The sequence below is a fragment of the Bos indicus x Bos taurus genome, chromosome 18, assembly GCF_003369695.1.
Source record: "Bos indicus x Bos taurus breed Angus x Brahman F1 hybrid chromosome 18, Bos_hybrid_MaternalHap_v2.0, whole genome shotgun sequence".
Lineage (NCBI taxonomy): Eukaryota > Metazoa > Chordata > Mammalia > Artiodactyla > Bovidae > Bos > Bos indicus x Bos taurus.
The window spans coordinates 27,638,878-27,661,908 of record NC_040093.1 but is presented as its reverse complement, the minus strand read 5'-3'; the positions used below and the strand labels follow the sequence as shown (position 1 = coordinate 27,661,908).

At 50.2% G+C, this 23,031-nt stretch overlaps 1 protein-coding gene across 3 annotated transcripts in view; it reads left to right on the top strand.

Moving 5' to 3' along the window:
* The window catches only part of ZFHX3 (zinc finger homeobox 3), a 244,021-nt gene that overhangs the window by 75,955 nt on the left and 145,035 nt on the right, over positions 1-23,031 (top strand). For 2 of the 3 annotated variants that reach the window (XM_027516108.1, XM_027516109.1), the window contains exons 2-3: positions 229-3,020; positions 7,870-8,366. In XM_027516108.1, the coding sequence (XP_027371909.1) occupies positions 275-3,020; positions 7,870-8,366 (3,243 nt within the window). In that variant the 5' untranslated portion in view covers positions 229-274. Of the gene's footprint in view, positions 1-228; positions 3,021-7,869; positions 8,367-23,031 lie in introns of those variants that run through there. The other variant, XM_027516111.1, reaches the window with a different exon arrangement.

Below are 23,031 nucleotides of genomic sequence, written 5' to 3'. Positions count from 1 at the left end.
CTCCTCCTGTGACACCCAGGGGTACCGCCCGCCCGCTAAGCCTGGACGGGGTGGGGCGACGGCCGGGGTCACTGCTGCCCCGCTGTCTCTGTTGTGGGTGTGGAAGACAGAAGCCTGCCAGGGCAGAGTGCTCTGTGCAGGACCTCAGCCTCGGCCCTCCTAACCTCTTTCCTTTCTCTCTCTCTTCCCCCTTCTCTCCCTCCTCTCCCCCTTGCCTCTGCCCTTCAGGTCCGATCCGTACTGGGTGCAATGAAAGCTCCACGCAGGCCTTACCATGGAAGGCTGTGACTCGCCTGTCGTCTCGGGGAAGGACAATGGGTGCGGTATCCCTCAGCACCAGCAATGGACTGAACTCAACAGCACCCACCTCCCCGACAAACCCAGTAGCATGGAGCAGCCCACAAGCGAGAGCCACGGGCCCCTGGACGGCCTGAGGGCCCCCTTCAATGAGCGCCTCGCGGAGAGCACCGCCCCGGCCGGGCCCGCCGCCGAGCCCGCCGCCGCCACCGCCGGCAAGGAGGTCAGCTGCAACGAGTGCTCGGCCTCCTTCGCCAGCCTGCAGACCTACATGGAGCACCACTGCCCCGGCGCCCGCCCCCCGCCGCCGCCGCCGCCCCCGCCCCCGCGGGAGGAGAGCGGCAGCGACAGCAGCGAGGAGGGGGACGAGGAGAGCGACGTGGAGAACCTGGCCGGGGAGATCGTGTTCCAGCCCGACGGCTCGGCGTACATCGTCGAGAGTCTGAGCCAGCTGACCCAGGGCGGGGGCGTGGGCGGCGGCGGGCCTCTGCCGTCGCTCTTCCTGAACTCTCTCCCCTCCGCCGCCGCCGCCTCGGGGGGCAAGCAAGGGGACCCTTCCTGTGCGGCACCCGTCTACCCCCAGATCATCAACACTTTCCACATAGCCTCATCCTTCGGGAAGTGGTTTGAGGGCCCAGACCAGGCTTTCCCGAATACCTCAGCCCTGGCGGGGCTCAGCCCCGTCCTGCACAGCTTCCGCGTATTCGACGTGCGACACAAAAGCAGCAAGGATTACCTAAACAGCGACGGCTCTGCCAAAAGCTCCTGCGTATCCAAAGATGCTCCCAACAACGTGGACCTGTCCAAATTCGATGGCTTCGTGCTCTACGGCAAGAGGAAGCCCATCCTGATGTGTTTCCTGTGCAAGCTCTCCTTCGGGTACGTCCGTTCGTTTGTGACCCACGCGGTGCACGACCATCGAATGACCCTGAGTGAAGAGGAGCGGAAGATTCTTAGCAATAAGAACATCTCCGCCATCATCCAAGGGATCGGCAAAGACAAGGAACCCCTTGTAAGTTTTCTGGAACCAAAAAACAAAAACTTTCAACTCCCTTTAGTTTCCACCGCTAACCTCATAGGCCCCGGACACAGTTTTTATGGGAAATTCAGTGGCATTCGAATGGAAGGGGAGGAGGCTCTCCCCGCCGGCCCCACCGCGGGCCCCGAGCAGCCCCAGGCGGGTCTCCTGACCCCCAGCACCCTCCTGAACCTTGGCGGGCTCACCAGCTCCGTCCTGAAGACCCCCATTACCTCAGTCCCCCTGGGGCCTCTGGCCTCCAGTCCTACCAAATCCTCAGAGGGCAAGGACTCTGGGGCAGCAGAAGGAGAGAAGCAAGAAGTGGGTGATCCGGACTGCTTCTCGGAGAAGGCAGAGCCCGCCGAGGAGGAGGCGGAGGAGGAGGAGGAGGAAGAGGAGGCGGAGGAAGAGGAAGAGGAGGAGGAAGATGAGGAGGAAGAAGAGGAGGAGGAGGGCTGCAAAGGACTCTTTCCAAGCGAGCTGGACGACGAGCTGGAGGACAGGCCCCCTGAGGAGTCTGGGGCCGCTGCAGGTAGTAGCAGCAAAAAGGACCTTGCTCTCTCAAACCAAAGCATTTCTAACTCCCCCTTAATGCCTAATGTGCTCCAGACCCTGTCGAGGGGCGCAGCTTCTACTAGTTCTAATTCCGCTTCTTCCTTTGTTGTCTTTGATGGTGCGAACAGGAGGAATCGTTTAAGCTTTAACAGTGAGGGCGTCAGGGCCAACGTGGCAGAGGGCGGCAGGAGGCTGGACTTTGCTGATGAAAGTGCCAATAAAGACAATGCCACAGCACCAGAACCAAATGAAAGCACAGAGGGGGACGAGGGGGGCTTCGTCCCCCATCACCAGCACGCTGGCTCCCTCTGCGAGCTCGGGGTGGGGGAGTGCCCCTCGGGGAGCGGCGTGGAGTGCCCCAAATGCGACACGGTCCTGGGCTCCTCCCGCTCGCTGGGCGGCCACATGACCATGATGCATTCTCGCAACTCGTGCAAGACACTCAAGTGCCCCAAGTGCAACTGGCACTACAAGTACCAGCAGACGCTGGAGGCGCACATGAAGGAGAAGCACCCGGAGCCGGGGGGCTCCTGCGTCTACTGCAAGAGCGGGCAGCCCCACCCCCGGCTGGCACGAGGTGAGAGCTACACGTGCGGTTACAAGCCTTTCCGCTGCGAGGTGTGTAACTACTCCACAACGACCAAAGGCAACCTCAGTATCCATATGCAGTCTGACAAGCATCTCAACAACATGCAGAACCTGCAGAATGGCGGGGGGGAGCAGGTGTTCAGCCACACGGCCGGGGCGGCGGCAGCCGCAGCTGCAGCGGCCGCTGCCGCGGCCAACATGGGCAGCTCCTGTGGGGCCCCCTCGCCCACCAAACCAAAAACCAAGCCCACCTGGCGGTGTGAGGTGTGCGACTACGAGACCAACGTGGCCCGGAACCTGCGCATCCACATGACGAGCGAGAAGCACATGCACAACATGATGCTGCTGCAGCAGAACATGACGCAGATGCAGCACAGCCGCCACCTGGGCCTGGGCGGCCTGCCCTCCCCGGCCGAGGCTGAGCTCTACCAGTACTACCTGGCCCAGAACGTCAACCTGCCCAACCTGAAGGTGGACAGCACGGCCCCGGACGCCCCGTTCGTGATGAGCGGATTCCAGCTGGACCCCGCCGGGCCCGTGGCCGCCATGACGCCTGCTCTAGGTGAGGCTGCCCCGTGTGTGTCTGTCCTGAGCGATGGGAGTCAAACCGGGGAGGACACGCGCGCAGGCCACGGTCCCCGTTGACTCTGTTGAGTCCCGTGGATCTCATGAACCTTTGCTCTCTTGAGAGTCGTTCTGCACTCTGCTCGAGCATCCAGTCGTCCCTTCTTTTTTTTCTCTAGAATCCCCTGAACTCTTGTGTTGAGCCCATGGACAGTGGTTTGGGTTCAATATGAGACCCAGGTGCCCTCCAGCTCCACGGAGGTGTAGTGAAGTTTGAGTGTTTCCTCTAGTATTTGGCTCTGGGTCAACTTTCCTTCCTGTTCCCATCCCCCCCTTTATCTGTCCCTTTCTTGATTTGAAAAATCGCTACATTTCCTCTCGACTTTCGGGTTCATTAAACAATTATTGAGATGTGCAGGAAAGTATCGCTGTAGTTTTCAGTAGGGACGGTCACCTCTGAAAGAGGATCTGAGGACTGTGGTGTAACTTAATTAAATAAGCCAGGTCTGATTGTGAGCAGACCAGGAGCCACCCAGATATGTCTTCCAAAGTTCTCCAGCGTTGTTCCTGGGATCTTGATGCTTTAAAGAGGCGGGTTCTTTTTATTACCTTGCATGAGTTGCCAGTGATTAGTATAGTTGGGAATCGGTTGACCTGGGGGGCGCCGTGAGGAGTGATGTGATAGATGAGTAATACATAAGTTCTAAAATTGCACATTAAAGAAAGCCTGATTTTAGTATCAGGTCCTGGTTAACGGAGCCTTTGTTGCCATGGAGTACATGGCTTCCTGTTGGAAAACCGTCTCACCCGTTGGCTTCGTTGAGCCAGAATGGGACCAAGAGGACAGGATTTAGATGCCAAAAGCCACGACTCTTCATCTAAAAAGAACTGTGACCACTTCTAGGGAAGAGCTTCTATAGCGAGCAAATGTACAAACCAGTTTCATGAGCACCAGTGTGGTGGTCAGGCCCTGCCTGCCCTAACTACACAAGCGTGGTCTCTGTTCCCTGACCCAGCTAACCTCTTGAGACCAGCAGCAACGTCCTGAATGACACAGGACCCCCTTAATGACATGGGAGTAAGTCGTTCTCGGCAACAAAGCATGAACAAGCACCTTTATCCTAGAATGGCTCAGGTTCACACAGAGGGCTGAACCTCCCCAGCGGGCACATCTTTATTTGTGTGGTCTTTCAGTGCTAATTGCTGCTGATGAGTTATATTTCACGGCATTTAATTTGTTTTTCCTGCCATGCAGTTAAATTTGAATTCTGGCAACTTTAATCTTCTTCTCCGTTTTGGAACATTGACTGGTTGATCCTTTCTTACCAAGCAGTTTGAAGATGTTTTACCCACTGGTCACTCACGGATGCACAGGGATCAGTCATTCTGTTTGTCCAAAGAGTGACCATGGGGGTTGCACACCTATGAGTGGCATTGGTACTCACAAAGATTGTACTGCTTTTAAAGCCTACGGCGGTTGGGGTTTTCTTCATCTGGAGATTTAGAATCTTGGGGAAGCAGGTCTTGGAGTAAATCAAATATAATGTAAGTGGAACGAAGACACAGAAAATGTATGGGTTCATACTGGGTCAAAGTGAAGACTTTTTAATTACCTTGAAAACCAGTAATTCTGACTGAGGCTTGAATTGAGTGGTAGATAAATGGTTTGCTTTTAGCACCCACTGTCTGTGAATCTGCGGGACACTGTACATCATGAGCAGAGGGCAGATGCGAAAGATGACGAAACGGATCCTTGAGTTCTGCACATACATAGAAGATCCAGACTTTATTTCTTAAAGAGAATAGTGTTCTTCCTTCTAAAGACCTTATCCAGGTAGTCACGGAGGGCCCTTGAATTTCCAGCATCACTGCTTGGCAATCGAGGTGAGTCCCTGAACACCTCCCATGCCTGCCTTAAGCCACAAGCACTGTTGAGATGAGGGTGAGAGTCACAAAAATACTTGATGCCAGAAGCCTGCGTGCCTGTGGGAGTGATAGAATGTGTCCACCCGGACCTGTTATTTCAGTCGCGGGACCTCAGCATAAGGCAGCGTAGGAAACAGAGCGTAGCTTTCAGTTCCGTGTGCAGCCCAGCTGATTGGTCCTTAGGCGCGCTAGGAGAAGGCTGTGGGCGTTACTAGGCATTACTGGGCTCTGCAGGGGAAGTAGCAGTTGTGAACTGCACTCCTCCTCACAAAGTCAGTGTTCTCTTCCTCCCTTTGATGGAACCTCCACTGATCCTGGGGACGTGTGCGTTCTAGACACTGTCAAGGAAAAGCTCGGCATCATTGATCTGGTCTGCTTGAATTTGCCTCCATCTGTAGGTGAGATGTTAGGCTTGAGTCCAGATGACCATCCTTCCAGACATCTGTCTGGATTATAGTTTAGCACAGCATGGAGAAATGGGTGGCTTGCCAAGGCACCTCTGTTTCCTAAGTAGCCAGCTGGCCATGGGACATTTGCACCAGGTTTAAGAACTCCTCTGATTCTGCTTTTGATTGTAAGTGGTGTCTTTTAATCCCTGTGTCTCTCTGAGGATGTGCTCAGGGCAGAACTCTGTGCCAGGGTGTCAGTCTCCAGCTTTAAAGTTAAATGTGGGGGCAGATGGGGTCCTCTTCAAGACCATCCATCTGACGTGACTCAAGAGTAGGCACCAGCTAAGTTCTCAGTGCGCGCTCTCTCCCTCAACACCTGACCCGCCTGTGAATTGGGTGAGGTTCCTCCACTTCTTGGGGACTGAATTTGTTCCTTCCAGCCCAGTGGATGTGTGGGAGCACAAGCCCTGTGTGTGGTTCTCCAGGGTATAGTTCTCAGAGGGAGTTTTGGCTTGCCCATCACCCCCATTTCACTGCTTCTCTGCTTCTGTCTTGGATTTGCATTTCACTTTAAGAGCTTGGGATGGCAACAGGGACTTATTTCATTTGCGTGTGCCAAGGACTTCTCACTTTCACTCAGGCACCCAGCAAGTGACAGCTGAATTTCTCTTTGGAGTGGTATTGATGTGTTGAGGTTAAATTTTAAAACTGAAGAAGATTTGATGCTTCAGGTGGTCGGCATCAGAAACAAATATATGTTTGCTCCTTGTCTTACCCTCCAGGCAGTTTCTGCTTTCACTGAACATCGAATGTGTTTTGTGGTTGCTGCCTGGCCTGCATCCCTATTAAGGGATGGAGCTTTTAGGCTTTTTTCCCCCCATCTCTTTTTCTCTCTTGTCCTAAGAAGAATGTCATAGCTATGGCTCCTCTCACCAGGGGAGATGGCAAGAGAGAAGACAGGCAGAAAGCTTCCAGAGTCTTCTGGCACGTGTATGCAAAAGATTTCTGTGGCTTGCTAGACTGTCCGCAGGCTTCAAATCCAGCCACTCTGCTCAGTCAAGCCTGGACTGAGCTCCTCACTCAGAGTACCTCGTACAGCAGAAATAAGAAAAAAAATTTTTTAAATAGTAACATCTTTTCTTTGATTAGCTATTACGTTGGATTCTAATCAGTCATTAAAAACAAAAACAAAAAACCTTCAGCCCAACCACATGTGAAAGGTCAGGTTTAAATATCAGTTGGGGAGTGGCACCGGGAGACATAGCTTGAGCGTGTATGTGTTTAGGGGAGAAGCAAAAAATAGAAGCCGACGCTCGGCATTCTGCTCGACTATAGGCTTCTAGGTAACGGAGGGAAGGCTGCTCTTTCCAAGCCTTTCTCATGACAGAAATAAGAGCTCACAGTATTAACTTACCGTTGGTGAGTGAGAGCCAGCCCTTGGTTTATGCAGGGCCATGATGGACTGAGAAAGCCGGGCTGGAGAGGGAGGAGCAGAGCCGTCTCAGACCCCGATTTTCCAGGGCTGTGAGCTGACCTTTGCGTTTCACTGCTTATCTCCACCCAGCTTGCTAAACCTGTAACATTTTTGCTGCTCTGTACCCTGACTGGCATGGCAGATGTTTGGGCCCCTGTGTGGAGAGCTGGATACCCTCTAGAGGTTCAGCAAGGAGAAGATTGGATCCTTGTCCTAAAGAGGCTGCACCTGTATTGAATGGCTGAGATAATGCCAGAGGGGAACATGACAGGTCCCAGAGTAGACTTACATTCCACGCCGTGTGGGGGCTCATGGACAAGAAATGATTGTACTCATGGGGAGATGTGGGAGGAGCCAGCGCCTCTGACAGGCAGGTGTGGTGAGGAATAAGGAGATCATTCTGGAAATCTCAGATTTAGAGCCACGCTGTCCACTACGGTAGCCACTGACCTAACTGTAGATGAAGTAAAAATGAAAAATGCAGCTCCCCAGCTCTATCCTAGCCACGTGTCAGGTGCCCCATAGCCACACGTGACTAGTGACTTTCACATTGGACAGTCCAGATACCCAGAGTTTCCCTCTTCACAAAAAGTTCTGCTGGGCAGCGCTGCTGCTCAGCCCAGTTCTGATTTGCCGTGAAGGCTTGGGGTCTTAGAATGCAGCTGTGACTCAGTTTGAGGCCTAAAGCCTCAGATTCTCCTACGTCCAGTGAGTGATGCTTTTATGTCTGTCTTTTCTGGGATCTGAGTGAGGAGCTGAATTCAAACATTCAAGAGATTATATGGTTCCTACCTTCTTCTAGGCATTCTTTTACAAAGGGAAGAAAACAAACGTAACAACACAACCTTCCACGAATTTCAGAATGTCCATGAGAGAGATCTGACCACATCAAGCTGATTTTCGTTGTAAATTTTCCCAGTGGATAGCACGCTGTGATGCTTGAGATGTGATCTTTTCTCTGCTGGAACCTGGCTCAGGGATGGTGGAGGGTGGGCAGTGCCTCAGGTAGGAACACTGCGAGCCCGGCCTCTAATTCTCTCCCTTCTCTTTCCCCGCAGTGGGCGGTGAAATCCCCCTAGACATGCGGCTCGGGGGCGGGCAGCTGGTGTCGGAGGAGCTGATGAACCTGGGCGAGAGCTTCATCCAGACCAACGACCCGTCGCTCAAGCTCTTCCAGTGCGCCGTCTGCAACAAGTTCACTACGGACACCCTGGACCTGCTGGGGCTGCACATGAATGTGGAGCGCAGCCTCCCGGAGGAGGAGTGGAAGGCGGTGATGGGGGACTCGTACCAGTGCAAGCTCTGCCGCTACAACACCCAGCTCAAGGCCAACTTCCAGCTGCACTGCAAGACGGACAAGCACGTGCAGAAGTACCAGCTGGTGGCCCACATCAAGGAGGGTGGCAAGGCCAACGAGTGGCGGCTCAAGTGCGTGGCCATCGGCAACCCCGTCCACCTCAAGTGCAACGCCTGCGACTACTACACCAACAGCTTGGAGAAGCTGCGGCTGCACACAGTCAACTCCAGGCACGAGGCCAGCCTGAAGCTGTACAAGGTAAGCCCCGGACTGTCTCTGGAAGGAGTGGAGCAGATCCCCCGGGTGACCAGCAGGCTGGGGGCAGACGGACACTTGATGCCATTAACTGGAGGGACTGGTGGCTGGCTGGTGCCCTGGCATTGGGAGGGGAGCTGGTGACACGGTGGAGGGCTTCAGCTGGGAACTGAAGGATCTCTCTGCGGGGTGCCTCACTCAGGGGCCAGGTTGTATTATAGCAGCCCAGTACTATGCATTGTTCCACCTACCTTCCTTAGAACTGACTTCTTTCCTAACTCACAATTGCCATTTCCCTAGTTCCCCCTTTACCTTTGTGCTCACATGTTTCTCTGTAGGCTTTCTGTTCTCCTTTTCCGTCTGGTTTTCCCCCCCCTGTTTTTAGCCTCTGCTCCCTGAATGCCCCCTGGGGTGCTTTGTTTATTTGTTCATTCATTCATTCATTCAGGAGATACACATTGAACCCCTCCCATAACCCAGGCCTGTTCTGAGCCTGCATCCATGCACAAGGCAGACAAAAAGTCCCTGCCCTCCCATAGCGTCCATTCTTTTGGGGGATGGGTGATCGACAAAGTAAATAAATTATACAGTAGGCTAGAAGGTGGTGAGTGCTGTGGGGAAACACATGGTCAAATGAGGGGCAGCTTTTTTCTTTTTTCCTGTTGGCCGTGTTCTCTGCCTCTGTTCTCTTCCTCGTATTTTTTTTTTTTGCTGGGCTTCTGCCTTCCTCCTCCTCCTAAGTCCTCTCCACCTCTCATTCCTTCCAATCCCTCCTTGCTCACCCCAGCCCTCCTTGCTCACCCCTCCCTGCCCCCTTCCTTCTTCCCCTCAGTCCATAGACGGTAACGAGGAGGAGGTGCTCGGATACTGTAATAGTCCTTCCACTTGCACGGCAGAATTGCTCCAGACGTTTCTATTGATTTTCACTGGACTTAAAGCCTCACCTTTTTCTCTAATCATCCCATAATGGCTTTAGTATGAACAATCAGGTACAAATCGCCATAAATCTGCCCAGCCTCCCTCCACGTCCCTTCCACGGCCTCGCCCTGTCTCTCCGTTTCCCTCCCTCTTGTTATCAGCCTCTTCTCTTTCCGTTCACACCGATTCCCACATCTGTGGGCCAGTGTGCGCTGGGTTGCCCCTCACCCTGAGCTCCTTGAATCCCCTCTCTGCTTACAGTGATTTTAAATGGAAACTCCAAATAAGGAAGACCCTGATCCTGGCCCCACATTGGCCTCTGCTGAGACTGATAAGCGCAATTCATTTTATAGTCGTTCATTCTCAGCTTGTCTAGAGGCCTGTGTTACATGGATGAGAAACCATTTTCAGGAAAGGAGGAGAAAGCAGGCACAAGGTGGTGGGGATAGAATGTTCTGGAATTGAGTGCTGACTCAGGCATGAATGGGCTCAAGCGGTGTGGAGGGGAGGGTCTGGACACCAGACAGCCGAGCCCGCCCTGTTCTCCGTGAGCTGGACCCTCACTGGTTGGCTTCCCTGAGTGCCACCCTTGGAAAGAGAGGCTCCTGGCCATCAGTTTAAATCAGAGGTTCTCACTGGCCACAGGGTGGTGCCAGTGTGGTCGCGAAAACCTGATGGAGATATCCGTGGGAAAAAAAAAAAAAGTTTCTAAACGACCCAACTGAGCAAAAATTAGTACGAAGGACTTGGTGTGGCCCTAGAAGGTCGTATGCAGCTTTGAATGCGGTCCTTTAGAGGTGGCATGAAGCTGGCCTCTTCCATCTGAGGAGAAACATTGCCTTTTAGGTTATAGAACGCGTGGGGTGGTCATTAACTGTCCACACTGCGGCCTCCAGTAAGAGCAGCCTTGGGTTTGCTTCCTTCCAAAGGGCCTGGAACTTGGGGGATTTGCTGACTGCATCCCTTGCTGGTCCTCACTCCCTGTCCTCTGGGCGCACCTTGAGAATCGGGTAGAGGTGGTGTTCAGGACGGATGTGAGGGAAGCGACTCGAGCGTCACCCTTCGTGCTTTGCTCAGCTAGCCCCGGACTCTCATCCTCCCCGGCCGTAGTTCTCTCCTCTTTTTTCCTTAGTAAAGATGGAGGAGTCTCCTGCTCAGGAAAGGCAGCGTTGCAGAAATGAAGATGCTGGAATGCAGGGTGAGATGCGGGGACCAGTGCTCAGAAGAGAGGTGCCCAGGCAGTGTGTATGGCTGGCACCCGCCAGGGGTGACCTCCACCCACATTCAGGACAGAATTCCCTGGGTCAGGAGCCGAAGGTCGTTAGTCTGGTTTCATTAGCTTGGGTAACAAATGTCCCCATGACTCTGCTGTAGGGGGTGGGGAGCTCTTCTACCCACTCCCAGATGTGACCCGGAACCTTACCATTTGAGTGCCTGCCTCAAGGCCTTTCTGCCCCATGATGTGACTGAGATAAACTTCTCTCGCCACCGAGGGGGTCCCTAGCACAGGGTCTTGTCAGTCCTGGGATTTGGGATGGGGATTGGAGGTGGTTCGAGAGTCAGCTTTTCTGTAGGCCCTGGTGTGGCCTGTGGTAAATGGAGATTGATTGCATGTTATTTTTCCTCTTGCTAATGTAATCCATTAGCCCAGCACATGCATAATCAGTTTAGAGCACAGTTAACTGGATATAATCGAGTTCTTTACTGTCTGCTAGAGAAACAGCTCCAGATGCTGCTGACCCGGGGAGGGCCCCCAGCTTCTCACACACGGCCCTCCTCACTACCCCCTTCCCCATGGCCCACCCTCGCCCCTGCCCTGCCCCCACCCCACCTCACCCCATCTTGGTTCCCCGGCAGATTGCTCATGGATTGGTCAAGGAGATGCCCACACTTGCCTTCTGCTGCATCTGCTCAAGTGGCCGTGATGTCTTTGACTTCCTCGTGGGTCTCCCACCCTCTCTACCCACCCTCTCCTCTTCCTTTTCCATGCTTGAGGAGACAGACCAGCGGGCTCAGGGGACACTGGCAGAAGTGTGGCTTTCCAGTCTGTCACTGGGTCTCAGGTCCAGAGTCTCTCCCTCTTGGTGTCATAAATCCTGGCGCGTACGTTGCTGGATTAGGACTGAGCCGTCTGAAAGCATGAGATAATTTCTTATCCGGACATAGGAGAGGGTTGGGCTGATCAGCAAAATGGAGAAACGGGTGATTCTATCTCCCTTGCCTGGGATTGTCTGGTTAGTTGGGATTATTGTGTGAGAGTGGTTTTTAAATCAAGATTAATGTTCATCGACTTCTTCCTGCCTCCTGGAAGTAAAAGAAAGTAGGGTTCAGGTGGAGAGCCCCTGGCATCAGATGGAAGCTGTTTCCTTTTTGCTTGGCTCCCAGGTTAATTTTCTGAAATGCTTGTGATTGAATTCCTTGAGTCTTTAAATGCATTAAGTCCTCCTACATACGAACTAGTTCCACTCTGAGAGGGTGTGTGTAAGTCCAACCAAGTTAGCCTAGGTACCCAACTAACACAATTGGTGATATAGTACTGTACTGTAATAGGTTTATAATACTTTTTCACGCAAACAATAATACATTTTAAAAAAACACAAGAATAAAACATTTTTAATCCTATAGTACAGTCTTATATAGTACAAGCTGTAACAGTGTACTCTTACAGTACACCATCTGGCACACAGGGGCGGACATCGAGTGAACAGGCAAGAAGAGTTACTGATGGAGGAGGGAGAGGAGGCGGGAGATGGTAGGGCTGAAGTATCATCAGCAATAGGAGACGGAGGGCCGGCTGCCGTTTCCCTCACGCCTGACACTGATGGAATACATGTTCACATCTTTGAAAGTTCACAACTTGAAGGTTCGTGATAGCGGACTTACTGTCGTGGTGGCTCTGGTCCAGCCCCCAGTGGTCGTATGTCCATACCCTCATGGTTGCCATCATGGGCACTGTGATTGAGCGACACTGCAACGCAGCGGGAAGGCCAGGGACCCCAGTCAGGCTTAGAAGCCGAACTCTTGTTTTTTTTGGTTTTTGTCTATAGCGATTCAGCAGAGCCAGAATGGAAGCGTGTTGTGGGTAAGATGCTTGTCTCTCATGAGGGCTTGAGGGCTGGAAGGGGAATCCCTGACTGCTTTCCCACATAAATGTTTTCACTTTTATCTTGGAGGACCTGCTCCTGAGCCCCAGTCTCCCACTCCTTCCCCCTATAGCAATGCAGGGTGCCCTTGCTTGTCTTAAATAGTAGGGGAGGGGAGGGCAGCAGGTACTGATAATGTCTGCCCTCCACTCTCCTCTGTGCTAGGCAGGTCATGAGCCAGGGAGTGGGTTCAGGGCTCACACGAGCCCTTCTGTATTTATCTGGACTTCCCTGCTGTCCCTGGCGAGCTCTCTGAACATTGAAGTGTTTTCTGCTTTGGGGAGGAAGGTGCTGAAAGGGCAGCTGGAGATCAGTGCACACCTGCCAACTATCAGAATCTGGATTTCACTTTGATGTTTTTCTTCACTTGAGAGTCATTGGGATGGAAATCCATCAACTTGAGCAGATAGATTAAGACCCCCACCAGAATCTGTTACTCCAACAGTTCCCAGCTGACTTGCCTTTGATTGGGCCCAGCCCCAAGTTTTCATATTAATCTTAAGTTGTACACAAAGAAGCTTGTCTTCCCCCAGAGTTGAGTCTGGACCCCATGTGGGATGTGTAGGGCCCCCCAGGCAAACCGAGGGGGAGACACCAAGTCTCTTTGGCCTAAACTAAGAAGTAGAGTATGGTACCAATTGACTGAAAAACAGGTACCCAGATTCTCTACATAGTGGACTTCAATGGTGTTGGGATTATTTGAGGTAGAAGGAAGGAAGAAACCCTCCACCAGACTCTGCATTACTTTGGAATCTATCTTCTCAGTTGTTTTCCTGATGTGTAAGAAACTCATGGTTCACTCTCCCAGCAGGGCCGTAAGTTCTCCAAAGGATGGATGGACAGATCAGATGTACAACAAGTCAGACAAAGAGATTTGGTCTGAAGTTTGCATTCTTCATGCCCTTTTATGGGTGCTCAGCACAGGGGGTCTTAGGCATGCAGCTGCACACTTTGTGCCCACAGATGGTGACTGGCAGCCTTTGTCCTGCCTGGAAAACAAAAAGCTGCCCCTCCCGCCTCCCTCCTCCTCCTCGCCGCCCTGATGTGGCTTCGCGTCTGAAGCCCTGTTACAGGTGTCATCTGGTTTACATCGTCACTCTGGAACCAGTTTCCTTAAACCTTGTTTTCTCATTAGGGCGACTGTTTATTTATTTATTTTTTAAGTGCATACCTCTGCCTTCTTCTCTCTATACTTTGGTGCCTTCAACCAAAAATGAAAGGCGGGGAGTGTTTTCCTGTGGCTGATTTAGAAGGTGTGAAAGGCCAGATGTTTTGGTAAATCTTAGCACGTTTCGCCTTCATGCCTTCCATCTCCCAGCACAGCTGGGGGCCTGAAGTTCATTTCCCTCACTTGATGGCTAGGCTCGCGAGGTGGGGACTCCTGGGGCCAGACTGGGAGACTGCACACACGGGCCCCTGGTCACTCCTGGAGAGCTGGGTGAGCCCTGGCAGTGGTTCTGGCCACCAGCTAACTTCAGGGGGGCTCTGGGAAGGTGGAAAGATTGAATCTTTTTTTTTAGAGGCAGGGCTCATACTGGGACAGATTGACCCCTTCAGTGCGGTAGGAACTGCGGCCAACACGTGATGTAGGAGTGCTTGCCCAGCAGATGGCCAGTGGGTGCTGTGTGGAAGGTCGACACCTCACTGCAGCCTTGCCCTCCCTCCAGAACCATCTTGCATCTGCGAATCCCTCCAGTGTACCATGTGATTCAACACGATCTCTCAGCTGATTGGCTCTAAGCCAGGCTTTGCCCTCTGGTCACTGGGCTACACAGACTTTACGTCAGGAAGGTTGGATCCCTGGTAACCATTTGGCTCCACACTTTAGATACCGAATAATGGAATCGGAATCTTACTAGGTATGCCTGTTTTTAATATGTCCAGTAGTAAATATGCCACCTTGGGAGTCCCTGGCAGTCTGGTGGTTAAGACTCAGTGCTGCCAATGCCGGGGGGCATGGGTTTGATCCTTGGTGAGGGAACTAAGGTTTCGCATGCTGCACGGCATGGTCAAAATAAACAACTAAATATGCCACCTATTGAAAAACCGGTTGCATAATCATTTTCCATAACAGTTCCTCCTTTTTTTCCCCCAAGTACTTTTAATATTTTTCTTTTCTCTCACCCTTCCTGAATCCTTTTTGTGGATGGTAAAGAACTGAGGAGACTCCTTCAGAATATTATTATTCTTACTTGTTACAAGACTAGCATTCCGAGTTTACCTCAAGTGTAAATGAATAATAAAATGTGGATTCCTTATTTTTTATAGTAAAAATTATTAGTATGAGTAATGTGTGTTCACTGTAGAAATTTTGAGAAATCCAGATAAGTATAAGAGAATATAATTATTTGCCTAATCCCTTCAAAGAGGATAACATATTTTTCTTTCTTCCTTTTTGATTTAACAAGATGGGTCAGGCATCTTACAAAATTGGAATTATGTTGCATGTATACAGTATTACACCTTAGCCCTTTCTCATACCTTTAAGTGCTTTTCAAAACTCTATAAAGTGGAAGTCCTTTTTCTACTCTCCAACTCTTCTCTTAAGATATGGATCACAAGTTATCTAATTATCTCTTTTGGGGTTGTTGGTTTTTTTTTTTCCTATGCTTATAGTGATAGAATGTGTGTGTGAGTGTATACATACATTTTATTCCCGTATGAAATCTCTTAGCCACACACTGTGCTTTTGGTTTGCTTTTTGCATGTAACCTGTCATCCTGAAAATGATTTCAGGTCATAATGTATCGATCTAGGTCACTCTTTCTAGTGGCTGTGTAGTTTTCCACTCACTGACCAGGCCCTTGCTGATGTGCCCTCATGTTACCTGCGGTTCTGAGCTTATGGTAGGGAAGTCTCTGCACACTCGAGCTGTTCCAAGAAGAAGGCCTGCTGGTTTTAGGGTGCTGTGCCCATAGATAGAGTCCTCCCTAATGGCCCTTCAGAAAGAAGACCCTTGCAGAATATTATTAACATTATTAGGAATATTTCAAATATTAAGTTTTAAGTATTTTAACTGTTAAACATTTCAAGTTTTATTAAGAACATTTTATCCCCTCCCTCTAATAGATGATGTTCAAACTCCCACATGGTGACCAACACAGTCTTATTTTTCTGTTTTCATCCCATTTGTGAATTTGTCCCAGTGTGCATCTCTTCAATTGTTCGGGTGAAGATGTTTTCATGCATTTATTGTCCATCTGAATTTCTTGAGTGGCTTTTCTGTTCATAGTCTTTGCCCCATTTTCATTCATTCTTTCATCTATTTTGGTGGGTTGGTCTTTTTTTCTGATGGATTTGCAAAACCGTTGGTTTATTGGGGCCCCAGTTCCTTCTGTGCCGTGGATATTGCAGTAGTTTCTCTGGGTCTGTTATTCATCTTTCACTTAGCTTATAATATGCTTCAACCTACAGGAACTTCTCATCTACGTGCTGTCCAATCTGCACATCTGTTTCTTTATGGTTCTGACTCTTTTCCCAGGGGGGCTCTGTCTTGCTGCTAATATTATAATAAAAGTAATCACTAGCTCCTGCATGACACTTACCACTAGCAGGTACTGTCATACCTGCTTTACAGGTATTCATCGATTTATTCTTCTGTTGACCCACCTGTTTTCACGTGGGGGAACCGAGGCAGAGGGCGATGTAAGTCACCAGCAAATGAGCGTTGTTGGAGTCTGTCTTCAAACCCAGGCAGGTTGGCACCACTTGATGGATAGTTTCTTCAGTACTTTCTCCCCACATTTAAGACTTTCCTCTGTGAGAGATACATATGGTATATTGTAGGACTCTATATTGTGTGATTTAGAACTACGTTTTCCTTCAGGTTGGATGGTTGGTTGGTCAGCAGTTTCTCAAATAGCTCTTCTTCCCTTGCTGATGTGAGAAGCCCTGTTCATTGTCCCCCATTTGTAGATCTTACAGAGCAGCCCTGAGTACTGTGCAGATTGGGTCAGTCTGGGCATGTTTACCAAGTATTGCTGTCAGAAGCACTGAGGTGCAAGAAGAGGTAATGGAGACAGATGCTCTATTTTCCAGGCCTGTGAAGCCCCACAGATGGTGTTTCTTCCTCGCCCCTTTTCCTCGTCCTCTCCCATATATCCTCCGGGGTGGAATTTCTTGGATTAATTACCTTCATCAAATTCACCGGGATGAGGGAGTCTCTAGGAGAGAAGGGGGCTTGAGAGAGGGGGCAATTTTTTTGTTTGTTTGTTTCTTAGTGAAGACTATCGGAGAAGGCGATGGCACCCCACTCCAGTACTCTTGCCTGGAAAATCCCATGGATGGAGGAGCCTGGTAGGCTGCAAGTCCATGGGTCGCTAGGAGTCAGACACGACTGAGCGACTTCACTTTCACTTTTCACTTTCATGCCTTGGAGAAGGAAATGGCAACCCACTCCAGTGTTCTTGCCTGGAGAATCCCAGGGATGGGGGAGCCTGGTGGGCTGCCGTCTATGGGGTCGCACAGAGTCGGACATGACTGAAGTGACTTAGCAGCAGCAGCAGCAGTGAAGACTATGGGTCTCACCATTTAATAGAGAAAGAACAAATACTGAATGTCCAAAAAGTTTGCTTTTCCGAAGTTCTTATTCGGGTAGTCTGGAGATGGCATTGCTGTGTCTACAGGTTTCCAGGAGGGGCTATTTTCAGCTACTGGTGACAGGTCTCCTTCTGGGTTCCAGAGAAGATGGGCCACGACCCTTCACCCCAGCTTGAGGAGTTGGGTAGTCTAGGAACTATACCACTTTGTCAAAACACTTAACCCTCCCATCTCCCCTCTCCCTCACCCCCACAAATCCTTAAGTGAGCCCTAGACCTTCTTGGGAAAGAAGAATTTCAAACTCTCCATCCCCCACCCCCACCCCAGCCCCATACTCCCAGTGGAATTCTTTTCATGGACGCCATCTGCCATCTTAGGGGTGGTCTGTGACCCTTAGGAGAATTTTGCTGTGAATATTCCATTGCCTCTACATTCCAGAGTAATTCCATGTGCTGCAGTTGCTCCAGGTAAACCCCGTCTGGAGGAAAGCTGTGCCAGCTCATAGCAGGCAAAGGTGTAAACCCAACTTTGAGTCCTTTCAACTTGCCCACGACTTGGACTAAAAGGGCAAATTTGAATACATTTAGTCCCAACAGGTGTTTCTGGTTTTTTATTTTGAAAGGGAAATTATAAGGGAACAATTAAGCATTGTCAGGAACATTGTTGGAAGGCAAGAGTTTTTAAATAATTACATAATACACCTGAACCGAAGCCTTGAGTCTTTTTTTTTTTTCAACATAACATGAAACTACAAATACTATTTAAGTGTAGAGTAGGAAAGCCTGTTGCTATGAAAACCATTTTGGTAGCACTGAGTCATTTTATACTTTAATATTTAATAAACTTAGGTTTCCAGTGCTTTTTTTTTTTAAGCAACCAGGTTGTAGGGTGAAAGTTAAAAATATTAACAGCCAAAAAAAAAAATTCTATTGCTCACAGAGATATTGGAGGTTATTGAAACCAGCAACATCAGACTGGTGACCCCGTGGAGCACTGAAAATAGCACAGGGACTTTCCTGAAGGTCCAGTGGCTACGAATCTGCCTTCCAATGCAGGGGACATTGGTTCCATCCCTGGTCGGGGAACTTAGATCCATATATGTTGAGTGCTGAAGAATTGATGCTTTTGAACTGTGGTGTTGGAGAAGACTCTTGAGAGTCACTTGGACTACAAGGAGATCCAACCAGTCCATCCTGAAGGAGACCAGTCCTGGGTGTTCATTGGAAGGACTGATGCTGAAGCTGAAACTCCAATACTTTGGCCACCTCATGTGAAGAGTTGACTCATTGGAAAAGACCCTGATGCTGGGAGGGATTGGAGGCAGGAGGAGAAGGGGATGACAGAGGATGAGATGGCTGGATGGTATCACCGACTCGATGGACATGAGTTTGAGTAAACTCTGGGAGTTTGTGATGGACAGGGAGGCCTGGCGTGCTGCAGTTCATGGGGTTGCAAAGAGTCAGACATGACTGAGCGACTGAATGGAACTGATATGTGTGTGTGTGTGTGTGTATATACACATATATATACATATATATACATATATGTATATATGACTTACCTTTAAAAATACCACAGCAAACACAAGGTCAAGGTGCCAATTTAGCAAATAAAAGTATGAAATACCCAGCTAAAGGTAAATTTCAGACAAAGCCACATAATTTTTATTCTAAGTATGTTCCATAAAATAATAATCCTATTTCTTATCTGAAATTCACGTTTTCCTGGGCACCCTGTATTTTTGCTGGCAACCTTTCCTCCAGATGATGAAGAAATTCTCTCACAGTCCTACCAACTGGCCCGACGGGAGCATGAAGAGAGATAAGTGGTTTCCGTGTTGGTAAAGCCTTTTTTTTTTTTTTTTTTTAATGGGTCCCCACAAAAGAGGAAAATTACAGAAGCCTCTAATGATGATTTCCAATTTTTGTTATTTATAGAAAACTGTCATATCAGATTTTCGCATTTTCTACATTAAATAAAGTGCTTTTCCTATAATGAAATCTGAAAATTTCTCCAGAGCTATTTGTTAAAATTTGTTTCTCAATACTTTTTTCATTATTCCCTTCTATTTGAAGTGCTCTCACATCACACGGCGAGATGGATGACAGCACGCCCCGTTCGGTGCTTTGCGGCTTTGTCCGGTGCTTCCACTGTCCTTGCTCTTGCTTGACTCCTCAGGCCTCTTCCTGCAGCTGTAACTTGTATGTAGGTGGTAAAAATTCACAGCCCTTGAGCTCCGGCTGTTTTGCGTGTGCCTCCCACATGCGGGATGCTCATAGGAGATGCTAAAGCGGCTTTGAATCGGGACTAATCATCAGGTGTGAGTAGCAAACCTTCTCTAGGGTCTGTGTCCTCATTCTGTAAAAGCCAAACTAGTTGGAAGGTTAGAAATGTTTATCTACTGATAATATTTGATTTGTAACCTGTTAATTAGCGGAGCAGGTTCCCAGGCCCAGGACGGGGCCTCTAAAGCATACCTGGTCTCTTAGGTCAACACTTGGAACCACTGTTTTCATTTGCCTGTTGGCCTGCGCATTGGAACTGTGGGAAGAATTTCTCGTCTCCTTGCAGTCCCTGTTGAGTCTCTCTCTCTCTCTGACCACAGGCTCCTTCCTGAAGCTTTTGGGCCCCTGTAGTCACTTTTGAGCCGACCCCCGGACTTGTCTGGGTGCCCTGCCACACCACGTTGTCCTTGTCTGTCTGCAGGAGAGGAGGCCCCAGGGCCCCTGGTTCTAGGCTGGGAGTGTCCCTGCACCCGTCACCTTGCTGCCCTCTCCTGCTGTGGGCTTGGACCCCAGCACGTAGGGCACCATCCCCTGGCTTCATCTCTAGGACACCCATAAATGAGAAGGGTTTTCCTTCCTGTGGGTCAGCAGCTTGTATTGTCTGATTTTGTGCTGAATCCTGAAGTAGAATTTTTGGCTCAAGCTGATAAGTCTTGTGACATGTTGCTTATCACCTCTTTTGGGTGGGGAGCTTGTTGTGAGCGGCAGGCAGTGGGAGTATGTTTCACCTCCAGAGTCTGTACTCTGACGAGGATCCCAGTTCCTGTCTGCCTTTCACGTTGCTCTTTTTTCTGAGTCTTCGTCCCTTTGGAGGAGTGCCCAGAGAATACGAACAGACACCACGTGTACTTCTGAATTAGGAGAAGGTCACTGTTCCAAAAACTTAGGGCACACAAGTTGTCACATGTTTCTCCTGCACCCTGGGCTTGTAGGGTTCGGAAAGATAAAAGGTCACCCTAGTTGCTCACCTCGAAACCAGGATGGTTTTCAGGGTAATTGTCCCACTCTTGCTGGGCCTTCACGTTTCTGTATTTCCCTTCTCCTACCAGCTCTCTCATTTTCTAAAATCGTCAAAGATGGAGCCTGGGGAGCATTCCTTGGTTCCTCCAGTCAGCCGAGCCAGCAGGCGTGGGTCCCGGCACTGCCGTTTCCTCAGTGTCCTAGACGTGAGTCAGCCAGTGTGACTCCGCAGCCAGCTGTGGTTTAGGAAGCACTGCGGGGAAAGATTTGGCTGGAGGCATCTGCTTGCGTGTGTTCTTCCACTTCTGGTTCTTGGACTAGGATCCAATGATTTGTATTTATTTATTTTTTTTTGCCCAGTCTGAGTTCCTGTTAGTGATGGCCACAGCTGCCAGTGTGGAAAGATGCAACTGTCTCTCCAGGGACCGGAGTTCTGTAAGCTTGTAAGCTTGGTCCAGGCTCATCGTGTCCAAGTTTGAATCCACACCCGCCTACCCTTCTCATCCCTGTCCTCTTGCTGTGATCATATTTGCATTTCTGGGCCTTTGGTCCTTTGAGTTTATCCGAAGTCCAGCCTCGGGCATCTGTGGGTTTGTTACGAGGTAGTGAGTCCTCACGTCATTCTTCCTTCTTGACTTTTCCTCTCCGATGTTCCAGGACCCAGAGGACCTCCAGAGTCCTTGAGACACTCCTCCGTTCTCACCACCACCCACAAACAGTGTCGTGTGCTTTTCCCACTTTCCTGGCCTGTTCTTTCTTCCTCTTGGTACGTGGCAGCTGGAATCCAGTCTCACCTGGGGAAGTCTCAGACAGCAATGACAAAGCCCAGCTCCACCGAGGGAGACTAATTACACAGCTAATTAATCCAGCAGATGTCACCGTAAATGCTCGTTTCTTTATAATTTGGATCTACATCTCCGAGATAGGCTTTGGGCCCTGATGAAAGTCTTTTTTTTTTTTTTTTTAATTCAGACTTTAAGGGATAGCAGGTTTCCTGGCCCGCCTTTATGTTCTGGTGACAGATCCCTGGTTTTCCAGAGAGCTCTCTCCTGCTACTGCAGCCACAGACGGTTTCTCCTCCTCGAGTGCGTGTCACACCATTTGGCACCAGGCTCGGTCTCTGTGTTACGTGTCAATTTGTTTCTCCAGGAAACCTCTGCAGAATACAGGCTGCCTTAACTTGCAAGTATCTGTTGAGAATGCCCCACAAGACAAGGAGACACCCACAGATGGTTACTGATTTCTTTCCCACCACTCTCCTGTCTTTCCCAAAAGCAAGTTGGTTTGCCACGAAGGTAGCTGAAGAGTATTTGAAAGGTGCCGTTTTGATATCGGATGGTGAAAACGTATAGAACACCCGTAATTGGGCGAGTGAAATGGAACAACGCACAGATAGGATCAAAAAGGGTTCTTGGAGTCGGGGAGGGATGTTGGGAAGCAGGAGCAAGGCAGTGTTTGTGGTTCCTCCGCCACTCAGTGATAGGAATGGATCCGGCAGACTGCAAGGCTTGCTTTTCTGCAGGTGACCTGGGGGTACTGTGCACCTCACAGGTTGTCCTCAACCTCAGGCTGGCAGCTGTGCCTGCTGAAGCTGACTAGTTCCTAGTGGGGGGGCGGGTATTGCCCCCCGCCCAAGGCCGTGATGACAGTTCTCCCTGCTAACATCCCCTTGCCCTCCCGTGGTCGTGCCCACCTGTGAGTGAAATCACTGTGTCCCCTCCTGGCTTCTGTGACACCAGTCTTCTGGTTTCTCTGGTCCCTCACTAGCCTGTCTCCTTGGTCTCCTTGCTGGCGTCACTTCTGTTATTTACGGTAAACGCTTAAGACTTCAGAACTTGGCTCAGGCCTGCTTCTTTTTTCCTTTGATAGTTCTCCCCCAACAACATCTCGCTTCTGGTGACACCAGAATCTGCCCTTGAGCCCTGCACTCTCCTTGCGTCTGCTTCTGTACTGGGCGTTTCTGGTCGAATGTTTGATAGCTGACCCCCAGACTTAGTGTGGTCTGAAGAGAAGTCTTGCTGACCATATTACTGCCGAGCCCCTTCTCCCTTGGGTTCCCCCACCTCAGTCAGGGCTGTCGCCAATCTACGGTTCACTTAAGCCTGAAAGCTGGGAATTATTGTGGCCCCCTTTTTCTTTCACTCCCCTCTAGCCAAATCATCACTAAGCCTTGTTGGCTCCACCTTCAAAACATGTCTCCACCACCTTCCCTGCTATCTCTCCCTGTGTCAGCTCCCTCCTTGCTGTGCCTCTTGCCCTTGACTGTCCACTCTCCACGCAGTAATTTCATGAAGAGGAAAATCAGGTCATATCACTCCCTTGCAAAGACTCAGCAATGGCTTTCCATCCCTCAAAAGACAAGCCAGCCTTTCAGCGCTGGCTTATAAACCTCTCCGTGACCTAGACTCCACCCACCACGCCAGCCTCGTGTTGTAATCCCGCTTCCCCTCCCGTGGCACTTCAGCCGCACCAGTCTTCTGTCCCTTCAGCGGGCCAAGCCTGCACCTCCTGCTGCACCTTTGCACTGGAGGTCCCACCGCCTGGAGTGAGCATCCTTGACCTTGACACGCAGCTCTGGTCCTCAGAGAGGCAGCCCCTTGACCACCCACTCCCAAGTAGTTACTGAGAGGAGCTCCATCTGAGCCTGCTTCTCTGCATTGACAGTTATTATCTGTTTTTCTTGTTCGTTCATTTATTTATTTGTCTACCAGAAGATCGGCGACCTCGGTTGTCTTATTAATGGCTGTATCCTTGGCATTTAGAACAATGCCTGACACCAGCTCAATAAATACTTACTGAATGACAAAAGTACTTGCAGAATGT